The sequence below is a fragment of the Arvicanthis niloticus genome, chromosome 6 (assembly GCF_011762505.2).
Source record: "Arvicanthis niloticus isolate mArvNil1 chromosome 6, mArvNil1.pat.X, whole genome shotgun sequence".
NCBI lineage: Eukaryota > Metazoa > Chordata > Mammalia > Rodentia > Muridae > Arvicanthis > Arvicanthis niloticus.
The window spans coordinates 74,584,794-74,610,473 of NC_047663.1; the positions used below are offsets into that span (position 1 = coordinate 74,584,794).

General features: G+C 46.1%; 1 protein-coding gene across 1 annotated transcript in view; it reads right to left on the reverse strand.

Moving 5' to 3' along the window:
- Adam19 (ADAM metallopeptidase domain 19) overlaps nucleotides 1-25,680 on the reverse strand; it is an 88,076-nt gene that overhangs the window by 46,195 nt on the left and 16,201 nt on the right. The window contains exon 4 of the mRNA XM_034506632.2: nucleotides 5,275-5,353. Coding sequence (XP_034362523.1) covers nucleotides 5,275-5,353 — 79 coding nt within the window. The remainder of the gene's footprint in view (nucleotides 1-5,274; nucleotides 5,354-25,680) is intronic.

Here is a 25,680-nt window from a genome sequence, read left to right on the forward strand (position 1 = left end):
CAGCCTCCAAAATGGAGAATCTATTTCTCCTGTCTTAACCTCAAAGTTCACAGTGCTTTGTTAGGGCAGCCTCAAGATAAAAACTCAGATCAAGATGCTCTTCCTTCCCTGGATCCCTGTACACCTGGACCCTCCTTCCTGGTCCCTAGCTCTATGAAGCCTGGTGTATTCTCTCATCCTAATGGCTCACAGGCATGTGGTCCCCCAAACCCAGCCAGAACCCTCCATCTTTATAAACACTGCCAAGCACCACCATCAGCAGGCCCTGGGCAAGGCTTCAGAGATGCAATGAGAAAATAGACACATAGCTCCAGCCCCTTGTGAAAGCTAGTCATTAATAATTGGGACTCTGCAGTGGTTTGAATGAGAACTGCTGGCCCAAACCTAGGCTTAGTTGTCTGAACTCTTGGTGGTCCTCAGTGATGCTACTCAGGTAGACAATACAGCCTTGATAGGGGAAGTAGGTCACTGGAGGACAGGATTGGAGATTTCATAGCCTCGCCCACCTCTGTAGTTTGCTTTCTATGCTTCATGATTAGAACTGAAAATGTGCTCTCTCAGCCTCCTGCTCTGGCCGCCTGCCGCTGTGACTCTCCCACCATTATGGACTATTGCTCTGGAATCTTAAACCCAAATAAACTCTTCCTTCTGTAACTTGCTTCTAGTCAAGCTGTTTTATCCCAATAACGAAAAGCAATTGATCTAGAAGTCAAAGGCACACAGCTACGAATACTTTTGTGGTACCAGGAAAGTTTGATCACTAGGCTAACCAAAGCAATCAGGAAATAAACACAGTGCTTCTGGGAGTGCCTGTGTGCTAAGTCAACAGCCCTTTCCCTAGATGCTTAAAACAGTCTTCCCAAAGAGGTCAGAATTGATACCTTGGCCAGAATAGAGGGCAAAACTGGGAGGAAAGTTGGGCGTGGTGGGAGACAGAGGCAGTCAGATCTCTGAGTTCGAAACCAGCCTGGTCTATAGAGTGAGTTCCAGGAGAGCCAGGACTACACAGAGAAACCCTGTCTCAAAAACCAAACAAACAAACAAAAAACCTAGGAGTAAAATCCGTCTCTTTAAAGGGCTTCCTCAATACCTTGAGGCTAAGCAGTAATCATAAACGTTCAAGCTTTCCCTGCATGACAGACAGTCTAAGGATCTCATCTCCAGACTGTGCTGTTTCCTTTTGGAGGGGATCCAGAAGGAAAACCCACTGTGGGGGAAGGGTGGTCCACTTTTCTCCCATCACTAGTCCTGGATACAGCCTGGTAATTAAACTGAAGCATTTTGGCTCAGCCAGACCAGCCTTAAATCCAGGCTCCCATATATGCCAACAGTGTACGTGACTTCTCTGGCCTTCCACATCTTTAACCTCCAACCTCAGAGGGCCCATGAGAGACCTGGACACAAAAGAGCTAGCTAGACTGCTCTCTAGCCCAGAGAGGGAGACAGCAAACATGAGTGGCCATATTTTCATTAAATTCTTTCACAGACATAAAACATGGCCACTGAAGCCACAAAAGCCCACCAAAAGGGCTGGCCCAGACCTATAACTTTTAACATTTCTGTTCTATACCCTGTTCTTCTGAACCATACGGCCATGCCAGGAAGCACAAATCAAGCCCACATTCAACCTGGGTTCCTTCTCTGAATCACAGGTACCCTTTCATCTACCAGTGGTCCATTGGTCAGTTGCACCTGTCATCTACCCATTCACACTGACTGACACACAGCCAGGAAGGGAGACGGCAGCAGTCTCCTCTTGGTATCAATCTCCTGGGCTAAAAGCAAGTCAGATTCATGACTTTGCTTCATGAGCACAAAGGAAACCCACCTGTGGTAGGAGGTGATCCCCCAGCTCCTAGGAAGGCAGGCGACAACACACACAGCCCAGCATCTTGCCAAGGGTCTCACTGCCTCCCAGCAAATCTAGGATGGCAGGCAACACATCTATATGCCGACCAACTTCTAGCCAAAGGGCCCACTATTTGCAAAGGCCAGCCTGTCATGTGGTTCCTCCATCTGTCCCCAGGCCAGGGAGACTAGAGGCAGATCATCAACAACCAAGTTCTGAACCTGGTCAGAACTCGGGAGTGAGACCACAGACCCCATGTGCAGGGCACTGACAGCGTGAAAAACCAGTTCTCCCCAGATGAGGGGGCCTTCTGGTTTCATAGTCGGTGGAATGACTGAGAGTCAGGCAAGCATTCAGAAATGTAGGTCCAACAACCGTTTCAAAATGCTGGATCCTTCTCAAGTATCAAGAAATTAGATCCAGAAGTAGCTATGGAGAAACCTTAGACCTCTTCGGCTCTCTGACTCATGGCTGCCGCAGTGTGCACACCCCCATGCTCTCTGCAATGGAAGGCTCTACACCTGTCACGTGCTCTTTAATTTACAAAGGGCACTAGCACGTGTGACTAGGGTACTTGCCATTCACTCTTAGCAACTAACTTTACTATTTGACAACAGTTGCTAATTTTTACTTTAATTCTGACCACAGCTTCATGAGGCAGATATTACCCCCACAATTTTAAAGGGGAAGCTACAGGCAGTTTAAAGGTTCTCAGATTCTGGACTAAGGTGGGATATAAAAGGCTTGAGCGACTCACTTAAGCAGAGACGTGAACTCCAGCAGCTTGGCCCCCGTACTTCACCCTCTACCATCCCCAACCAAGGCAGAATTGGCACGTGACTGACTCTTCCCAAAGCTTTTCTACCCTCTAGCCACCAACGGGACAAGCTCTAGTCTGAGCCTCGGCATTTAAACGTAGCCAAGTTACTTCTCCCTCCTCAATCCCCTCATCTGTAAATTATGGAGTTAGAAATTGTATTTATGAATCCCCATAACAATCAGTGACTCCTATCCTTCCACAGCACCGACTATTAGCGTGAGCATTAGATCAGCACATCTAATTTTTGAGATTGGAAAAAAAAAAAAAAAAAAAAAAAAAGAACTCAGTATGGTCCAAAGGGTTGATTAAGGTCATCCAGCTAGTGAGAGCCAAGACCGCAGCCCTGGCTTCAGATCCCAACCCTTGTAAGTCTTGCTGTTGGAACACATTCCCAAACCTGTTCCCCCAGTAACCTGACCTAGATTAGAGCTGTAACCTACAGGTCTAGCTAATGAGTTCTGATAAGATTCCCAGAATGCCCACCTAGTTTGGAGGCAGAGTCCAAGCCTCAGCATTTAGACTGACAGGATTGACTCCATTCCTGCTTCTCCTTGATTTCTTAGTTTCCAACGGAGAAGGCTGACTGGGAGCCCCCTGGGCCTGGGTGGGGACTTTGCAAGAATCCAACAGTGGTGGATGGAAGAAAACAATGATCTTGGCCCAGGGTTCAGTAAGGATGTGCTTCAGCCAGCGAGGCCTTCAGGAAGGAGGGGAATTCAGGGACCAGGGGACATCCTCTTTCAGAGTTCTGCTCTGAAAGACCCTTAACACATCTCAGCTTGGTGCACAGCTTAGAGCACAAAGAACAAGTCAGGATCAGTCATGAAGTCATTGCATTCCGCAGCTTCTCGGGCTGAGGGGGTCACCCTAGGGGGCTTTCACGGCAGGAAGCATGAGCTCATTGTTAACTTGTGCCCTGAGACCCATTCTTGAGTTGTGGGGTATGGAAGTGGGAGGGGCTGAATTCGGAGGAGAGTGGTTCTGTGAAACTGTAATGGGTACGGGCTTTCTAAGAAGTGGAAAAGCTTGGAGTAAGGGGCTTTGTGGAGATGTGGGTCACAGCTGGACAGTTTCCCTGGTCCAGTCCAGTCTGTCTGCTGCTGTCACTCACTGGCTACACTTCCAAATTCTTTCCTACCTAGGAAAGTCTCAGGAAGAAGTCCCATTGACCTTCACATCCAGAACCCAAAAGAGCATCTCCCTCCTGGTACCCGTACCCATATACTCTCTGCTGTAGACTTCTTAGAGCAATGGTTCTCAACTTTCCTAATGCCACAACCCTTTAATACAGTTCCTCAGGTTGTAGTGACCCAACTATACAATTATTTACATTGCTACTTCATAACTGTGAATTTACTACGGTTATGAATTGAAATGTAAGTATTTTTGGAGATAGGGGTTTGCCAAAGGGGTCGTGGGCCACATGTTGAGAACCATTTTCTTAGCTGACTCCAAACTTAAGTGATCCATCCTTTTCCCGTTCCGGGACGTCTGATAAACAAGCTAGCCTGCTGCTCTCTTGTTAGATATTCACACGCAGGCAGAGGTATGTGAAGAATGGGTTGCACGGAGATGTAGTTCCAGTTTCTGTTGGTGGAACCCCAAGCAGAGGAGCCTCTCCTGTTGTCCTCCATGTCACATACCAGAAGCCAAAACACAATGCAGCTCCTGCTCTTCCCCTTCCTATCATCTCTCAAGAGCCCAGCCTCAGAAGCCTTGGTCTGGTCCAAGGTTTCTCTGAGCTGAGCCTGTGAATTCCAACAGAAATCTCCAAGGGAAGAGCCGACTATTCATGCAACAGGTAGGATTTACTATCTTAAATGCCCACCTGTAGGGTACGGTGAAATACATTAAGATGGAAAACTATTTTCCAAAATGACGAATGCTATGCAAAACGTTCCTAACTAAAAACAACTCTGAAGGGGAAATGTCCAGTATTAAGACAACAGCACATTTTTAAAAAGCTTGATAGAGCCTGGTAGGGGTGGCACACGCCTTTAATTCCCGCACTTGGGAGGCAGAGGCAGGCAGATCTCTGAGTTTGAGGCCGGCCCCAACTACAGAGTCAGTTCCAAGACAGGCAGAGATACTCAGAGAAACACTGTCTTGAAAAACCACAACAAACAAACAACAACAAACCTAATTGCATGTAAAATATATAATACAATTTTGTTGTTATATCACTTTATTAATATTATATGTTATAGTATGTTAATATAAATTTGTATGTACAGTGATTAAAACTCTGCAAAACCCTACATTTTTTTAAAAAAGATTAATCAACATTTACTTGGATAAGATGGCAGGATGACGAGTAAATTAACCCTTTCAAAGATTTTTTAATATATGGGTAGTTAACATAGGCCTAATAATTACTTTGTAATAATTTACACGAATTTTAATCAGATTACCCTCAAACATTCCACCTCTCTCTGCTTTGCCATTTTCACTAGAAAAAGACAGGAAGCAACTATGAGACAACAGTTTGCCTCTGTTTGGGCCCTAGGTCTTGGTCAGGGGAAGCCAGCCCTTCAGAGAAGGGGCCACATATTTATTCCCAGCTAGTCAGGGCAACTACTGATGGACACGAGTCTACGTGACTCACCTCCGATTTCAGCGTGCTGGTTTGAGGATTGCCACTTGCGGTGTAGCAGGTTTCTGTGTAGGCTGGAGCAAAAAGGTGCCTGAAACAAATAAGAGCAGACATTCGAACCTTTATTGATGGATTCTATCTTCCTGGTGATGGTGCTTCGTGACTTTAACTGAACCACGAAAGGCTACCCTGACAAAAAGAAACTGGTGGTCATTAGGAGACTAAGGAAAAAAAGAAAGCCAGGAGGAAATCTGTCATTGGTCACTCCATCCAGATGGAGTTGACGATACTAGGTCAATCATCTTGGTTTGGTTTTTCTGGGTCCTGAGAAAGACCCAGAAACTTGCAAACACAGTCACAATCTCTCTGAGTCTGAAAACCTGGTCGTAAAATCCAACTGGTCCTTCCAACATGGAATATACTAGTTATTAGCATGGGCACCTCAGTTTTTCTTTAGGAGAATAACCACCGCTGAATGTTTTTGGTAGGGTCATCAATCAAGGGTTGTCATACCTGGCCCTGGCCTATGTTTTTGGGCATAGTCAATAGAGTGAGTGATAGATGTCATAAGAACTGAACAAATGGCAGGGACAGTCATTGCTCACAGAGCTGCTGACACCACCTGCTTCTCCTTTCAGTGGGTCAGATCTCCCTCAACCTGCTGCTTCTGCCTGACACATTCCACACACTCCCTTTCCCTTGTCTGACTGTGGACACTGTGTCTCTCTTGTCACAGACCCTTTGAAGCTGAGGTTAAGGATCCCTCATGGAAGGCTGGGGGATACAGAAGGAGCTTCCTAGAATTTCTCCAAAAGTAAAATGCGAAATGAAAGAACCAAACGGATGTTTCAGCTAAAAGAACTGATCTCCAGAAAGGCAAGGTCAGGGATTTTTAATGGAACAAAACATCAGAAATTCAAGTCTGATAGAAAGAAATGCATATATATAAATGTGAAAAATCTGAAAAGGAGTTAGGGGCAGGACATTTTGGAAATACATGTATTCTCAAGTTGATTTTAATGAAAAGCTAATCAGTGTACCCCAGGTACATGTATTGAAAACAACTGGCAAGGCAGGAAGCCATTGTCAGTGGTGGCTATCTCAGGAAAGGGCAGATGTTCACAAAGCAAGTTACATATTGCTGCAATAATAAAAATACCTACTAAATATTTATTTTCAAAACAGTAAACCTAATTCAAAACTGCTTTTCAGAAGAAAACACAGGCTGAAGCCAGAACAGAGGGTCAGAGGAATCTGAAGAGACACTAGATTTGGGAAGAGGAGATTATTTCCCAGAGGAAGGGACTTGGCTCCAAAGTCTAGGCTTCTTCCCATCCCAGGATGCAGATGCGTTAAGAATTAACATTCAGTCTTGAGGAGAAACCACCGAAGAGGGGTAAGTAAACCCAGAAAAACACAAAATCCAGCTGATCCAAAGGAACACTCGGCCACATAGAAACGTTGGGTCAGCAGTCGACTTGCAGAATGTGTCTCCAAGCCCAATTTCCCCTCAGCATCCAGAGATTCAGAGTGGAGTCATTCATAGGTCTGACTGAATTCATAGGAATTCAACAGGAAGTCTCCCCAGGGCACAGGCTCCACAGTTATGCCTGCTCGTGTCTTCCAGCAAGTTTACTAAATGGAAGATATAGCTAACTAGGGAGATTAATAAGGACTCCAGCATACCGGGGGCTCAGGGTTCTGAAAGACTTTGATTCCAGCTCTGACTGGTATTTCCTCTTCAGCCACTAGCTGGTTACTTTCTCTCTCCTCAGTTTCCTCTTCCCATGGCAAATATACCACCTGAAGCAAGCAATTTAATAATGCAGGGAGCAAGCTGAACCCCAATCATGGTAGAGAGGAGCTGGGTAGAAAGAAATTTATCATCATCATCATCATCATCATCCTTTTATTTTCCTCTAACTTTTAGAAACAGGGTCTCATGTAGCCCACAATGGCCATGAACTGATTATATAGCCTGGGTTGGAGCCTGAGCTTCTGACCTTCTCACAAACCCAGAAAACACAAAATCTAGCTGAGGAACACTCAGCCACACAGAAACGTTGGGTCAGCAGTCAACTTGCAGAATGTGTCTCCAAGCCCAGTTTCCCCTTAGCATCCAAAGATTCAGAGTGGAGTCATTCATAGGTCTGACTGAATTCATAGGAATTCAACAGGAAGTCTCCCAAGGGCACAGGCCTGACTCCCGAATTCTCACCTACTGAAGGCCGGATTACAGGAACAGATGTGTGGCAACATGCCCAGGTTTATAGGGTGCTAAGGGTCAAGCCAAGGGCTTCATGGGTGCTGGGCAGTATTTTCCTTAACGATTGAGCCACATCCCTAACTCCTCAGAAGCTTTAACAAGGTTTAGGATGGAAGACTCCAGAACATTTAATGGATTTCACCAGTGTCTCTCTAGCTCTCCTCGGCTATTAATTCACCCATATATCACTTAAGAGAGGAGAGGAAAAGCAATTAGCTCATTCCTAGGATCTATTTCCTGGGCCGTTTTCACAGACTGAGTAACGGATGGTTGGTGGAGAGGTCAGAGTGTAATGGTGTAGGCTGGGCGCCCTGAAGAGATGTAAAATTTCCCACAGGAAATGTACTTGAGGTAAATACACTTTAAGCTTATTCAGGGTTTTAAGAGGGGGGAGATCACTTATCCTATTCGGCGGCATCATTAAAATGAACCAAAGTGGGGAAGATGGGGGATGAACCAAAGAGAGGAATCCAAACAGAGCCTTTGAGGTATCCACATACTCTCAGACTCTCGGGCGGGCACGAGTTCAGAAGATAGCTCTTCTGCAGCTTATCTGGGGGCTTGACGTTGTCAGCATGGGACTCTTGGAGCCTCAGCATTTAAAGAAGCTTGAAAAACTCAAATAGATTTCTCGCCAGACTACATATTTCCTTGAAAGCAGGGACCACAGTTGTCTTTATAAGCTCCTCCTGACTCCCAAAGCAAGCAATACACATTTAGCCTGAATAAGTGGATGACTGAATTAATGACTTAATGAACAAATGAACCTCCTATCTAGTATAAGAACCTACCAGGTAGCCATTCAACGAGAGAAACTTCCAGAGATTTGGGGTGGGGGAGGGGGTAAGCTCCTGAAACTACCCACTCCAGTTCTGACTACGTGTCCTCTGTAGCTAAAGTTCTCACCCTGAATTAAAAATGACCTCTCTGCATCCAGTATCTGTTTATAGGATCTGAATCTAAACCAGGCTGTGGTGACAGGTGCCTTGAGTCCCAGCACTCAGGAGGCAGAGGCACGTGGATCTCTGTGAGGTCAAGGCCAGCCTGGTCTACAGAGTGAGTTCCAAGACAGCCAGGACTACACAGAGAAAACTTGTCTCCAAAACCCAGAGACAGAGAGGGGGGAAGGGGGAGAGAGAGAGAGAGAGAGAGAGAGAGAGAGAATGAGAATGAATGAATCAGGCAGTAACAGGCTCCCTGTGTAAGAGCAAGAACCTGATTCTCAGCAATCAAGTGAAAAAGCCAGACATAGAAAGCAGCACAGTCTGCTAACCTCCACGCTAGAGAGGCAGAGTAGGGAGGATCCCGAGAATTTGTGGGTGTGGGCCAGCCAGTCTAACAGAAATCAGTGAGCTACAGACTCTGTGTAGCTCAAAGCATAAAGTCCTGACTCAAAGCATAAGGTGGGGACCAACAGAGAACAACCGTTGACCTCAGGCTGACCTCAGGCTACAACCTGAATAGGTACCCAAGCATACTCCACATGCAAACTGCAAAATAGGGGGTCACACCTCAGACCTACTGCATCAAAAAAAGAAACTGAGTCTCTTACACTCTTGATCTCTCTTGATCTCCTGATCCCTCTGTCCCCGTGCCCCTTCCCCCTTCCCTTCCCCCTCTCTCCATGAGCTCATGGCTGGCCTCTTCTCTCTCTCTCTCTCTCTCTCTCTCTCTCTCTCTCTCTTTCTCTGCCTCTACTACCCTCTTAACTCCCCTCCCTCATGCCCTGAATAAACTCTATTCTATACTAAAACAAAACAAAGCAAAAAGAAAGAAAAAAAAAAAAAGAAACTGAGGCTGGGGCCTAGCCTTTTGTTCTAACAGCATTTCCTCCCCACCCCACCCCCAGGTCCCACCCCCACCCCCAGGTAATCCTGACTTGAGAACAAGCCTAGAACCAATACTCTAAACCACAAGTTTCTGAAAAAAAACTCCAGAAACAAACATGTGTACGCGGTGACTTCCAAGCCCCTTCATCACCTTCCTGCCTCCACCACATCCTGGATTGCTGTAAACCTGAGAAAGCCAACGAGTTTACTACCCACCCACTTCAACGCTAGGTTAGGCTGCGTTTGCACGCACACCTGAGAGGTAGGGCTTCCTACCTGTTCATTCCCATTTGGTGGACACTTGTAAGGGACCACGACACTGTTGGAGCTGGATTTCAGCCTCGAGTTTGTGAGCCAGACTCTTTAAGTGCTTTGCTGCTCTGGCTCTCTGAGATAAAAACATGAAACCAAACCGTTGCCTAGAACTTGGAGATCAAGTGCACTTTGATGGTGGTGGTGATGATGACGGTGGCCCTGAGCTTCTATCGTGATCAAGGCAACTATGCCCACGTGGGTGTGAATGTCTGTATTGAAGAGCCATGGGGTAAGCTAAGCACAGGGCAGGAGCAAGACCATTTAAAGCAAGAAATTCTGGGCTAGTTCTAGCTAAATAATCTTTTCCCTGAATGAGGTACTGGATGTGGGCCAGGACGGTCCCTCCTTCTAGAAGCAAAGGGATCATGTTTCATCACCATCTGTACATGTTTACCAACAGGGACAAGGCACTGCTTTCAAAAGCTCTCCACTGTCCCCAAGAGAAGGCTGAATATGCCCATGTGTCCAGGCAGGAGGATTCTGACTCTGCGCTCAGGACAAAAGCTGTTGTCATCTTCCCAGAGAAGAGACCACATACATGGATGCTGAGTGGCCAGATGTCCCTTCTCCAACTACATCTTTCTCTCATCTCTCTGATGGGGGGCTGGCTCAGCATGGTGACAGGAAGCTGTCTCTTACCACTGACATGCGTTAAGAATTTTCAGGAAATGATTTCTGAGTGGAGATCCAGGAAGAGGGGAAGCCTAGCCAAGACTCCCACCCTCCCCCTCCCCCATAGACTCTGATAGAGAAAACATTCTGCTGCCCTCCCTCATCTTCAATCCTGTCCCTTCTGCCCTAAAGAGACCATGGGCAGGCGGAGAGTAGCACAAGAGGGTCTGCTGTGTCACAGTCCTCAGGGTGACATCAGCAGCTGGCACCGTAGCCCTAAACAGGAGCAAAACTCTAGTCACCCAGACCCCCAAGTCCTTAAACAAAACCTCCATCTTGGGAGCTAGAGAGACAGCTCTATGTTTCAAATCACTTGCTGCTTTTATAAAAGACCCAGATAAAATTCGCAGCACCCACATGGTGGCTCTTAACTGTCTGTTACTCCAGTTCCACAGAATCAGACATTCTGTTCTGGCCTCTGCAGGAACCAGGCATGCAGATTGTGAACATATACTACATGCAGACAAATAAACAGATACATAAAGAAAAATAAATAAATCTTAAAAAAAAACAAAAACAAAAACAAACAAACAATACCCTGACTACTCTTCTGAGGCCAACCTAAGAAACTAAACTCCATCCCATCCCTCCCACCCCACCATCCCTCCCAGGCATTCTCCCCAATGCAATTTGAAACCACTAGACCAGCAAAGCCTCAAAACTCTCAGCTCACACAGGGCTCTGACCAGCTTTTCCTAAGGCTTGCCCACCACCACTTCTTGCAGAACCATTTCCACCACTGTTGCAGAACTATTTGCTGACAGAAGTGTCAGATGATTCTCTTGGCTAAAACCCCCTCTCTGGAAGGAAGAGCAGAAACCTAGCTAATTCTACAGAGCATCCCCCAGGTGCCCCGCTCACTGTCCTCCAGCATCAGATAGGCAAAGTGGTACAAAGACCGTTTTTCAAACTACCTTGAAAAACACCCTCTTCCCATGTGTCAGGCATGAACAAAAGCTTCTCTGCCCCTTCCCAGGCTGTTTTTACTGCTGCCCTTGCCCCTGGTGTGTCTAGTCTTTCTGAGAGTATCCAAGTGTTTGTACACATGAAGTCAAAGACCAGATTCTCACTATTTCTTGACCTGGGGCCGGGTAGTGGGTGGGAAGCGGTGGAGGGTAGGGGGTTGGAGGGTGGTTAGAGGTGGATCTTCACCCTGTCCACGAGAGTCACAGTCACATAGCTGCCTTTCATTTTCTCCTCACACTCTTAAGGTCACAGACTCTGGCCCAATCACTCTACAACACCAGAAAAGGCTTTGAAAAGAAAAATACAAAGCTCCAGAACCCATCCAGCCCCATAGTAAGAAATCTGTGTCTTTAATAGTTTTTTTTCCGCCCCTCCCCCCCCCCAGGTAATAATTTTTTTCGGGCTCTGAGAACTGCCCTGCTCTGTTAGGTTCATTTTAACTTTTTAACCTTTGGAGTTCCCTTGCTAGCCTTCTAGTCACCTCTCCACAAACTCTCAAAGCCACCGAGAAATAGGTATGCCTTTGTGTGGGAGTTTAAAAAAAAAGAATCTAAAGTTGGTACTAGCCCATCAGAGAAGAACCCATGGCTGTCCCAGGTTTTCACACCTCACTAGGACATTGTCTACATATACAGCACCAGTTGTATTCATAGCCCATGTGGCCCGACGACTTCTGATAGCACACACCTCGTGTACATCCAGAAGGCTTTGGATTGAGTGCCAGCTGCACTGACATGTCCGTCTAGGCTGTGACACAAGGCAAGGATGGCTATGGTTCATTTTAATCTCACAGGAGAACTATGGGAGAGGGAAGAAACTCTGTGAAGACTCAGACTTGAGAAGGCCTACCAAAGTTTCTCTAGACTCCATCTAAGTGTCCTGGCTTCGGGGCACTACTCACAGTGAATAAGGGTATTGCTCACACACCCTGTAAAATCAGATGTTCACACGTAAAGGCTTTAGTCAAAGACTAGATAAGTGCAAATATTTCCATTCAGTTGAAAAAAAAAAAAAAACAAACCCAGGTTTCCATTAAACATAAATGGTGCTGCCTAGGCTCCCTGGGACAAGAAGTATTACTGAAAAGCAGACTGTGTGCCTCTAATGAAAGGGCATGTGCTAGTTCATATTTTGGACAGAATGAAAAAAATAATAAAATCATATGTATAATTTTCTTTTGTGTTGGTTCTCCAAAAAGTTTTCCAAATCAGCCGGCTTGGTCTACCTCTGACTCTAAAGGAATGGAAACAGATCTGCAAAAGCCCCATTGCCAAATAAGGCACTGATGTGTTCAGGGGCTCACAAGCACCAGCATTCCTTTGTGAGGGTGCAGAAGCTCTGGAAGGCTGAAGGTTGCTCCTACAATGAACTGCTGAGACCTCCTCCCACTTGAGCAAGGCCCCTGTGGTCTAGGGGACCGACTTCCAAAGCAACCCTAAGAAGCAAGATGGTACCATCCACCAGCCCAGCTCTCAAAACCCATAATTATGGGTATGTTGTCTTTAGTCGCCTATTAAGGACATCTCTAAACAAGACATTAAAGCCACACTCCTAGTTACCAGCAGCTTCGCATTGTATTTCTGGTTTCCAAAGACCTCACATCCCTCCGAATAGCTCCTGGTCCTGAGGGTTGTTTTTATGTTATACCCAAAACATGTCTGGATAAGCAGGGTTTATCCTTTAGCAGGCAGGATCTTTATTTAATCCTCCCCATGGCTCTCTCCTCACTGTGGGTAGGAGCATGAATATCCATCAGTACAAATAGGGCCGACATCTCAGGATCAGGCAAGCTTAGCTGGCAAGAGACCTGAGGGGCCCAGGAAATGGCTCACTGATAAGAGTTTGTGATTTTGTTTAATGATGGCCTACATAGCCCATCCTGGACATTTATTGGTTAACAATGGTTCGGGGAAATTAAATTTTCTCAGAAATACCAAATTTTAAAGAGCAAGAAACATCCCCTGGTAGCAACCTGACTGGTAACAGTATTTGGTAAACAATCACAGTAGCTGTTCATCAGATTAGCTGAAGCCGCAGAAGCCTGGAGGGGAGTACTAGGGTGTTGGGAGGAGGGAAGACTATACTGTCATATTATGAAGAAAGGCTTTAAGAATGAGCCTCAGGCCAGGCAGTGGTGGCACAGGCCTTTAATCCCAGCACTTGGGAGGCAGAGGCAGGTGGATTTCTGAGTTCAAGGCCAGCCTGATCTACAGAGTGAGTTCCAGGACAGCCAGGGCTACACAGAGAATCCCTGTCTTGAAAAACCAAAAAAAAAGAGAGAGAGAGAGAGAGAGAGAGAGAGAGAGAGAGAGAGAGAGAGAGAGAGAGAGAATATGAGCCTCAGGAGGCTGGAGAGGTGGCTCAGGGGTTAAGAGCATTGACTACATGGTGGCTTACAACCATCTGTAATGGGATCTGATACCCTGTTCTGGTGTGTCTGAAGACAGCTATAATTGTAGTCATATACATAAAAATAAATAAATCTTAAAAACAAAACAAAAAGAATGAGTCTCAAGGGTTAAGAAACTCAGAACAGGGGACCACGTATATCTGACCCTGAAAAAAAGACAGAGTAGGTATCTGAAAACCACAAACTTACCTCCCTCAAAAGTGAGTGCCTCTGGCTAAATACTCAGGATCTATTCTAAACCTGCCCTGTGATTCTTAGCATCTCAGAAGACAAGTGAGTAACAGTGAAAGGCCCCTCACCGACCATAACTTGCCTAGCAGCTAGGCCAAGTTCTAGCCAGATGACAGTGGCTTAGTTTGCATTTAGTTAAATCCTCCCATCTCAGTACACTGCTGACTAGGGTACTGGGAATCGGTCAAGGCTCTTGCTCTAATTTAGCCAAATGACCGGGTCACAAGCCAGGATTGGAAGGTCTCAGCTCTGAAGGTCCCAGTAAGTGACACTGCATGTACATCAGAGGCCCCACCCAGCAGCAGGTCCCAAAGGGCCAGCCTATCATCCTGGGATCCTGTCCAAGACAAGCATGCGCCATCCCTACCCTCTCTACAAACCTTTGCACGGAAGGCAAGGAACCTACCATAATAGAAGAAAATCTTTATGTCCTACCCTCTCTGCTCAATCTGTCCCTTTTACAGATAAGGAATCTGAAAAGAGTAAAAGTAACATATTGTCATGAAAGTGCTAATCTGTTCCCAAACCCAGAAGTCTCAGTACACAAGAGTATGTGAAATCCTGATGGCAGCTAAGTCAGGAGTCGGCAGAAGAAGGGTGTTTGTCCAACTTCATTCCCAGTGTGTATGACAGGCTGTAAAAAGCCTGGGTTCCTTACATCCTGATTTCGTCATACACTTACTTTAAGTGCTTGGCTCCAGGACCTATATCTGCAACCCAACTCACACCACAAATATTGACTAAGGCCATTCATATGCCAGGCACTATGCTAGGGGATTATTGACACTAAGCCTTCAGAAGCAGGTATCATTCCTACCCTGTGGGGACCTGCATGTCTCCCAGGATGAAGATCAGAGAAGATGATCCAGGAAAGCACCTGAAAACAGTTGAGTTAGGACTCTAAGCCACTGAGGAAGAGCTGACAGGCCATGTGAAGGCATGTTTTACCAGAAAGTGCTCCAGAAACTCAGGCCCCATTTCACAACCTACCCTCCTTCTTTTTAGAACTGGTATGAAAACCAACTTCCAGTTTCCTCTATTTATAAAATTATGAGGGAAGAGTGCATATATGCATATGTGCATTCCTGTGTGTGATTGTGTGGTTGCTGTCAAGTTTGTGTATGTGTGTTGAAGGCAAGGCTGGCCTAGACACCGGGAGCTGAGAGTCTCTCGCTCCACTCTTCCCAACCACATCGTTAATACTTCATATTTCAGAACCAAGTCTGACCTTTGTGTAAACCCTAAATCTAGGATTTGGTTAAGGCAAGCCATAAAGAGCTTCCAGAAACAGGGCCCCTGTTGGCCCTCCCAAGCTTAGATCACTCTTTCCTTTATGATTCAGTGTCTCTCCAAAGGAATTCTTTTTCCCAGAATTCCCTTCTCCAGAAAGGTTTTGAAAAACAGAAACTATGCTTGATATAATGCAGCCATTATAGCCACTTGGTCCATCTGGACCTCTCCCAAGAGAGGCTGATGCAAGAGCAGAATATGAGGTCCCTGACAGTTTTCTCCAGACACGCTACCAGGGGGGAGGGGAGGAAATCCATGGGGACATATGGAAGCCATGGAAGAGACTGGAAAAGGGCCTTAAATCAGAAAGACCCAGCTCTCGCCCAGCTTAGTCAAGAAGCTGGGGAGTGCCTAGCTAAGCTTGGCCCACTCAAAGGTATTATTGTCTGCCACAAAAGCCAGTGTGAGACACCCCTCCCCCCACTCCCAGCAAGGCTCCTAAGTGCCTTGCTCTACTGCAGGGTAGGCAGAGGCAGAGCACTGGCCTGCTCCTGAGAAATGAGGTACTTGGAAGAGTAAGGACTGGGGAGATGAGAAAGTAGGTAAGGAGCTTGCTGTGTGAGCATGAGGGCCTGAGTTGAGATGCCCAGCATTCACTGAAAGACAGGGAGACAGAAGGATGCCTGGGGGCTTGCTCACCAGACAGTCTAAACAACTGGCGAGCTCCCAGCTTGATAAGCCCTTATCTTCAGAAGCAAGGAGACAGTGGTCGATAGAGAAAGAAAGATAACAACTTCTGTCCTCTACACCTGCACAAGAATCCCAAGCTTCTTCCCCCCATGAATACACACACACACACACACACACACACACACCAAAATTCAGACAAGACAGGGGCAACTAGGGAAGGCAAGTGTGGGTGACACTTGTGGGAGACAGGGGTTGAGTTTTCGCAGCAGATCCAGCTTCAATCCTACAGAGGTGGTGACTCTCAGAATGAAGATTGTCATTACTTCATCAGATGAGAGACACCAAGATCTGAATAAGAAATTGGCCTACTCTAGGTCCCGTCGAAAGTTAAGGGCAAACCCAGGATGTTTCACTCGTTACTGGAGTGGAAAAGCACAGTAAGTCCTTGTGTTCATCCACCCTCTCTTTCAGCCTATATTTGCTCCATCTCCTCATCTCCATGACTCCATCTTACAAATCAGCAGTCCTTCCTCCTCTCTCCATATGGGTCGCCTTGTCCCCATATCAGACGTAAAGTGTGCTTGGAGCTGTCTGCCCTATCTGCCTCTTCTATCACCTCCCATTGCTCTCAAAATAAACTCTGGCAAGGCCCTTCGAGAAATCATCCCTATGTGTTCCCCACCCCCCACCACCACCCCTCCCCCGCCCCCTGGGTCTGTCTTCATTTCCTTCCTCTGTTCTGTCCTAACCACAGAGTATAATTTCTTAGCATCTTCCACCTAGTCTTTGGGTCTTCGTTTCTCTCACAAGAACCGTGGTACACACATTTAACCATCATGAGAGATCGCACCACATCTCCTTCTTCTAAGAAGAAGTTCTAAAAAGTCCCGAAGACTTTGGTCTAGGTCAGTAGGTCAGTTCTCCGAACAGCACCTTCTGCGTTTCTCCACCCTTGCAGCTCATGTTGTTCTGCTGTAATTGTCTCAGTGTCTTCTCCACTAGATGTGAAGTCCCTTGATGGCAGGGAATGTCCTTGCCACTACTCATCCCAAGAACACCAGACACACAGTTGGCTTTCACAGTATTTGCTGAATGACAGGACAGAAGGAAAGAAGGACAAAATGAAGAATTCTTAATGAAGGCTGGTGAGATGGCTCCACAGGTGAAGTGTTTACAGGGCAAGCACAAAGACCCGAGTTCGATCCTCAGAAAAACACATTTTTAAAAAGTCAGGTGTGGTGGCACACAGGTTTAATCTCACTCAATACTGGGGTTGTGGGAAGATCCCTGAGGCTCACTGGCCACTTGGGAACTTCAATACAATAAGATGTCTTGTGTCAAAAACAATTAAAAATTTAAAAAGGTGGGCGGCACTTGAAGACCCAATAGCCATGACTATCCACTAGCACCTACCCACCTCCCACACACAACTGGAGAGGGGGGAAAGGAAAGGGGGGAAGGAGGGAGGGAAGAAAGAGAGAGAGAGAGAGAGAGAGAGAGAGAGAGAGAGAGAGAGAGAGATTGATTGATTCTCAATGAGTTGTCTAAACTTAACCCCAGGACCCTAGTAACTCCCATTAGAAAAGCCAGAGGTCTCTAAGCTGAATTTAGGCAGAAACTACAGCTCACCCCCAACTTGCCTAGTACCTATTCATTTAGAATTTGGTCATCAGTAAAGCGCGTGCACATTCAGGCACATGCACACACACACGTGAGTGCATTTGTGTGTGTGTACACATACACATATATGTGTGACTGAGCCCTAAATGGAGAGAATGCAAAGCTTACTTTCTTAAAATCAAAATACCTCCTGGATAAAATGTCAATAAATACCCTGACAGTATTACTCTGGGGTCCCCAATGGTGGTTTCACCTCTCATAGATTTTCTCTGCGAACAGTCATAATCCATTGCCCAAGCAGAAAATTTTAAAGGAAGAAAATATCCTCAAATGTCCAAGGAACCTAGCTGAAGAGTTTGGCCATGGTCTTGGAGGTAGGAGAAAAGAAAGGAGAAGGTGGTGGGACTTAACAGTGCTCCGCTCAAATGTATAGCCATCCATCCATCCATCCATCCATCCACCCATCCACCCATCTATCCATCCACCCATCCACCCATCCAACCAACCATACATACATACATACATACATATGCACGCCACTCACCCAAGCTGGGAGGACACTATCTTAGCCTTATGCTCAGCCCCTTGTAATGCCTGGAATCCCCAGATACATATTCACCCCCATGGTTCAATACACATTTCTCTTCAGCAAGGAAAGATGGAGGGAAAAACACTTCCCATTCAAAGCAGAGCCCAGTTGTCAAAAAATTCTTCAAACATCTTTCTAGAAGCTCTGTGTATGCTTAGCCCAAGGCAAGAGTGAACTATTGAGCTGTCTGTCACTTGAATCATCTGGCAGTCCTGATGTGGAAGGAGAAACCAACTTTCCCTTCCCCAACTTTAACACATCACTAATAAGGTCAAACAATGGCTACTTCGGGAGGAGGCTGGATTCCTAACAGATGATGAAGACTTGAGTCCTTGATACAGACCAAATATTTATATAGTACCCTCCAAGTCTTAATTCCTTCCTTGTTCTCCTATTTATCCCTTCTTTCTGTGTCATCCAAAGCAGCCCCTCATCCTCAAAGACTGAGCTCCAAGTAAGTGCCCTAGCAAGGAATCCTCCTGGGACCCCATTACAGACAGAGCCGCCTTCTCTCTTCTGGCCTTTCAGCACTTTATTCAGCTCTGCTTTGTTATTGTCTCTCCTACAGAGGGCAAAAATAACTGTTCTCATCCCTACACGGTGGCTAGCACAGGGCTATGCAGAGGTACCCACTCAACAGCCCCCTCATCAAAGAGCAGAAAGTTAACTGAGGGTCAAAGGGGAAAACTATCAACTGGTAGATAAAAATGGGACATTATAAAGTGGTGAATACATAGGATAGAATACTATACAGCAACATAAAAAAAAAAAAATACCAAGACATACTACATCGTGCGTAGACCTCAAAAACACTAACCTAAGTAAAATGCACAGTTAGGAAAGAGCCCAGAGGCCAGATGCGATGGTAGAACCTTGTGGTTCTGGCACTCAAGAGTGGAGGCGAGGATCTGGAGCTCATGGCTAGGAGTTTGCAGAGCTCAGGGCTAGCTTCAGCTAGCTACATAGTGAGTCCAGCTTGGACTGCATGAGAAACTGTGTCAAGGGGGGTGGGGGTGGAAATAGACAGAGGAAAGAAAGGGGAAAAGGTGGAAGGAAGGATAGAGAGCAGGAAAGAGGAGCAGGGGAAGGAGAGAAGAGGAGAAAGGGTATATTGCCTAATGATCTTATATGAATCACCCAGACTGAGCAAATCTAGAAACAGCAAGTTGTGGTCTGTGCCTTATAGACTGGTGAGGGGAAGAAGGGGGAAGGCCTGCCTTAACAAAGCATCCCCAATAAAGTGGCTCAAAACCTAGAAGTTCATAACCATAGTCTGGGGTTAGCAAGGCCATGTTCCTCTCTGGTGGCTTGCAGACATGAGAGAGAGAGAGAGAGAGAGAGAGAGAGAGAGAGAGAGAGAGAGAGAGAGAGAGAGAGAGAGATCCCCAGCCTGATTCCTGGTCCCTGGCTTCTTGGCTTATGGCATTAGAACTCAGTTCTTTGCAAGTTTGTATCCTGACAACCTTTCTATACAGAATCCAGTCACCCTGCATTAGGAGTCCGCCTTACTCATCTTAACAAAATACATGTGACTCAATTTCCAAATAAGATTACTCTGGAGTCAGGCTCCAACATAAGCATGTAGGCAGATAATGACACAATTCAATCTGTAACACTGCTACTGGGTTCTTCCTGGAACAAAGGATATGACTCTAGGTTAGATAAAGGTGGTAGTTGTCCAACGAAAAAATATCAGACTAATTGTTTTAAATGGGTAAGGTAAATTGGGTCCACACAGTTGGTATCCATAAAGCTATTTGAAATAAAAGTAGAAATGCTTGGGTTTCAAAAGATACCGTGGGTGAGATCATGGGGGAAGGGGATGTAAAGGTATAGAGAGGCCAAAGGCCGTCTTCCCTCAGAGATGCATGTGTTACTTGTAAGTTCCCTTGACTAGACTTATCTGTCAGGGAAGTGCCATCCAAAGAGGTCAAGTGTGCTCAGTCCAGCACTGCTTATAAAAATCTTAAAGAGAAGAAGGGAGGCACAGCCTGAATGCCCACTGCTAAGAGGACACGAAATTCATCCAAGCATCTTGATTATTGCTGACTCTGCATTGTGTGAACGTGACAGGACTTGGAATCACTGAGGAGCTAAACCTCTGTGCGTATCTAGAAGTTTCTAGAAATGTTTAACAAAGGACCCATGGCCTGGTGTCCCAGACTGAATAAAAAGAGAAAAGAAAGGAAAAGAAGAGAAGGCGAAGGCGAAGGCGAAGGCGAAGGCGAAGGCGAAGGCGAAGGCGAAGGCGAAGGCGAAGGCGAAGGAGAAGGAGAAGGAGAAGGAGAAGGAGAAGGAGAAGGAGAAGGAGAAGGAGAAGGAGAAGGAGAAGGAGAGAGGGCTGGAGAGATGGTTCAGCAGCTAAAAGCACTGACTGCTCTTCCAGAGGTCCTGAGTTCAATTCTCAGCAACCACATGGTGGCTCACAACCATCTGCTTTCTGATACAGCCCAGGACCACCTACCTAGGGCTGGCACCGCCCATAGTGGGCTGGGGCCTAGCACATCCATTACTAATCAATAAAATGTTCCACAGGCCAATCTGATAGAAGCGTTCCCTCAATCTGGGTTCTCTGTTCCTAAGCGACTCTAGTTTTTACCAAGAAGACAAAAAACAAACAAAAAACAACAACAAAAACTAAGCTAGCACAACAAATAATTTTAAAGTCCAAAATTATATATTAAGTTTAATCTCATTTTTAAAAATAAACCATAATTTTAATATTTACATAGTTTTGGCCCCAAAATAACATTGAATGTTTTCTGAGTAATGACCATGTTATATTTCCAAGTGAAATAAAATAGGTCATAAAATCAAGAGCCCAGTAGGACTCCATCTGGGTAAACATACAGAGTTAAGCAAGTCTATGTAAAACATGAAGCTCATGGTAAGAGCTCAGCCCCTGGGCTGTTGTTATCTTCAGGTCAACAGCCTGGTGAGTAAGGATGCTCACAGTCCATAACAGTCCCCAGCTTCTCCCAAGTCCCCAGTTTCCCTTAGCTCTGCAAGGGTCCATCTGAGGCCACCGGGGCAGCTGACAGCTTCCTCCCATTCATTTTACCCTGGCTCCAAATGAAGGGCAGCCAGAAGAAATAAGCTGGAGACAAAAGACGAGGTGCACATCCTTCCTTGCTATGCAGGCAGCCCTGGCTGCTATCCCAGGGTAAAGATAGGGCCGGAACTGGTAAGCCCATCCCAATTGCCTTATCAGGAAGGTTCAGGCCTTGCTATGAGAGTCCTGGGGACTGACTCCACAGGCCCAGAAAGAGGTACAGTTGGGTTCACACAAGAGACAGCTGTTACACTTCATGTTTTCGATACAGTTAGGTGAACCTGGGCATGGTGGGAGAGCAGAAGTGAGTTTCCTTCCTGGGGCAGTGGGTTTTAAGGTCAACTCGTCTTCTTACATTGGGGAATCAGCTCTGGGGAATTCCCTCTTACATCATTCCTCACTGTTTTCCTGACCCTGCAGAATACAAAGATAATGGCTATTTATTGCACTTACAGCATGCCGGGCACTGAAAGTGCCTTAAGGTCATTACATCATTGAATTCTACATTACATCATTGAATTCATTGAATTGATTAGTTCTATGGTATGGATAAGGAGATTGTTACAACGTGGCAAAGCCTACGCCTTCTCTTGTTTCCTCCTACTGCTGTCATTAAAAAAAAAAAAAAAATACCCCTGGTAAAGCAACTTAAGGGAGAAAAGAATTTCTTTTAGCCTACAGTGCATGGGTATGCCCATGATCATGGCAGGGAAACCAAAGCAGGGGGAGCTTGATGCCACAGGTCACATCACATTCAAGTAATAAACTGGAGACATAAGAAACTGTCTCCATCATAAGAAAGCCAAGAGCTATGAATGTATGCAGCTGCTCAGCTATGAATGTACGAACACAGTTCATAGGGAATGGTGCCACCCATGGTGGCTGGACCTTTCCACCCCAGTACTACCAAGATAATCACCCCCATAGACATGGTCAGAGTCCTGTCTTTTAGGTGATTCTAGACTCTATCAAGCTGACAACACTAACCTTCACACCTTCTACAGAAAATAGCAGCCAGGCTCTGGTCCAGACCAGTCTGAATTACCCCATTACATTACATGGGCATTCTAATTCTAGTCAAGGCTTGGGGAGAGGGAAGGTGGTAATTTGAATGAGAATGGTCTCCACAAGCTCACATATTTGATGTTTGGTTCCCAGTTAGCAGAACTATTAGGGAAGAACTTTCAAAGTGGCCTTGTTGGAGGAGGCGGTGTCACTGGGGAAAGGCTTTGAGGTTTCAAAAGCCCGCGCCCTGGCTCTGATTTTCTCTTCTCTGCCTGTAGCCTAAAGTTCAGATGCGAGCTCTCAGCTACTGCCCCAGGGCCATTTTCCTCCCATCTGGAACTCAGATCCCCTACACGATAAGTATGGCACCAGACCCTGTGAAGACATGGTGAAGGTGCTAGGCTAATGTTAACCAAGAAGAGTTTAAAGTAACCCGAGCCAGTCAAGACAAAAGAGTTCCTCCGTTAAGAGGCTTGGTCTTTGGTGTGGGAGCAATAGTTTCCTTAGTAAAGTGCTTGCTGGACAAGCATGGAGACCTGAGTTCAGTCCCCAGAAAGCATGCTTTTAGCAGGCACACCAAGGGGCACATGTTTGCAATCCCAGTGCTGGGGAGGAAGAGACAGCTGGATCCCTGGGGATCTCTGGGGTACTTGTTGAGTTTCAGAAAACAGACCTTGACTCAAAAGAACAAGATGGACGGCTCCAGAGGAATGACACCCACAGCTGGCCTGTGGCTTCTACACATACCACATGAATGTGTACAAATGTGTATCTGTATATACACACACAGAGACAGACACACACACGGTGGGGGGCTGGGGGAATGACAGAGAGACAGAATCAGACCAGCAGGCAGGCAGGCAGGCAGGCAGGCAGGCAGGCAGGCAGGCAGACAGACAAAATGACTGACTGACTGACTGACTGACTGACTGACTGACTGACTGACTAACTGACTTAGACCAATTTGGACTTTGGACTCAAACAGACCAGACTCACATCTATATCTGTCTGTCACCCTGGTGAACTTGAAAACATTATAATATTTCAGGGACCCCCTTTTGCAAACAGACTGACATAGGTCCCTATATCTCTCTCATACAATGACTAAGGATGACATTAATCAGCTATGTAAAGGCTGCAGACCAGACCTGTTACATAGGCATCTGCAGCATCTGCAGTGAGGGTTGGTACGGCTGTCACCATTATTGATATCCACCCACCATCCCTAGTTACCCTCACCCCTAAGTCCTTTAGCAGAGTGGACTCTTATCAAGAGAGGCTTCCCAGAACTTAAGGAAGACTTAACAGACAACACACAGGTTTCTCAATATGTTTTGTTCTTATCATTTACTCACTGGTAATGCCTTGCATCATCAAGATTCTCAGAAAAGTACGTTCTAGAAGGAAGTGGTAGGTAAAGGCTTGAAAATCTAGCTACCTGGGAGGCTGATGTAGGAGCAATCAATCAAGGACATTCTGGACAACTTAGTAGAAAACCCTGTCTGAAAACTAAAAAGTTAAAAAGAAGGCTAAACACACAGCTCAGTAGATGAATGCTGGCCTAGTGGGTGAGGCTCTCGGTTCAATTCCCAGTAACACACACACACACACACACACACACACAGAGAGAGAGACAGAGACAGAGACAGAGAGAGAGAGACAGAGACAGACAGAGACAGACAGAGAGAGGCAGAGAGAGAGGTAGAAAGATGGGTACAGAGAGACAGAGAGACAGACACACACAAAGAGACAAAGAGGCAGATAGACAGAGAGAGACAGATAGACACACAGACTGACAGAGATGGACACACACAGAGAGACAGACACACACAGAGAGACAGACAGACATAGAGAGACAGACACAGAAAGAGAGAGAGAGAGAGAGAGAGAGAGAGAGAGAGAGAGAGAACAAATCTTTATTTATTTTTAAATCAACACAGGAGACTGGAGCAATGTCTTCAGCAGTAAAGAGTACTGACCACCCTTCCCAGAATCCACATGCTGGTTCACAACTGTCTATAACTCTGGCTCCGGGGCATCTGACATCTTCTTCTAGCTTCCATGGGTACCATGTGTACACGTGGTGCACAGGCATAGATGCATGCAAAAGACACATACACATAAAACACAGTAACAAAGTAATTTAAAATAAATTTAACATACATTGAAAACCTACTTGACATATGCCAGACATTGGACTAAATATATAAAACCCAGCATCTCTAAGCCATAAACACTTTTGTGTTTGTTTTTTGGAGTTTGGTGGGTTAAGACCACAGAAGCTTGTTTTTTTTCCCCAGCTCCAGAGGCTGAAAGAATAAAATCAGCACTGCTGTGCCAAAGATCCAGGCTTCGATAGGAGGACAGGAGAGCGTGCCTCTGCCGGCAGTGCTGGATGCCACCATTTTCGGCTCATTCATGAGTCACTCCATGCTCTGTGTATGTGGTCCCACCACGGTCTCCTGCCTGGGATCAAATCCCTCTCTGCCATAAAAATAGAACCTCTGGGGCCCAGTATCAACACATCTTGGTCGTTTCCATTTTGGAGGCTGCCTGACACCCTGGGTGCAGCCCATGCTTTCAGAAGAGTATTAATACTGAGACCAACTCTGAACAATGGACCTCAAAAAGGTATCGTTTCCAGTAATTTGGAAATGATGCTGCCGTAGTCCGATCCGGCTGCTGTAACAAAATACCACAAGCAGAGTGGCTAAAGCTGGTATCAGCCAAGAGCCATGCGCTACATAGACGCTGGTTCTGGCTCTACTTTCTCATAGCAAGAGTGTTCCAGCTTCCTCGGGACTCTTAGAAGGCCACCTAACTCAAGTCATGAAGGGCAGAGACGGCCTGACCCAATCACCTTACAAAACCATGCCTAACATATGACCTTAAGGGTGTTAGCATTCAATACATGGACTTGAAAGAGACATAAACCTCCAGCCCATGGCAACCAGACAGCCTGCTTATGTGTGGCTGAGAATAGTCTGACTCGCACAGAGATCCTATCAGACACTCTGACATTCCATTTGTTCTACAATGTCAGGGCTTCTGCACAACATGGGAACTGTAAAGTGAAATAAATCTGTCTCCAAGCTGCGGTGGGAAACTGCAGCCCAAACAGAACTTCCAGGTCATGCTAGGCCAAGACCTAACAGCTCTCCGCACTCATATTAACGCATCCATCCGTTCACTGCCTTGGATGGAGTGGGGCTGGTTCTGTTCTCCATATTTCCCACCCAAAAAAATGTCTGCGGAACTTTTCAGATAGCCACAGGCAGCTCTCATCAAATTCTGTCTTCCCCACCCAGCCACCCAGCTGCTTCCTTGGCACCAAGTCTCACAGGATTAACTGCAGGGACCCGGGAGCCCAGCTGCACGCAGGCTTTGCAAAAACATTTGGAATACCTGAGATCTGCCAAATACTTGGTTAAAGTATGATATCCGTTCATTTCTTGGGCCATGTGGATTTTAACTGAAATGTAATCCATATGCTTGTGACTCATTTAAATGCAACTCAGCAAAGCATGGTCTGCTGAGGGCACT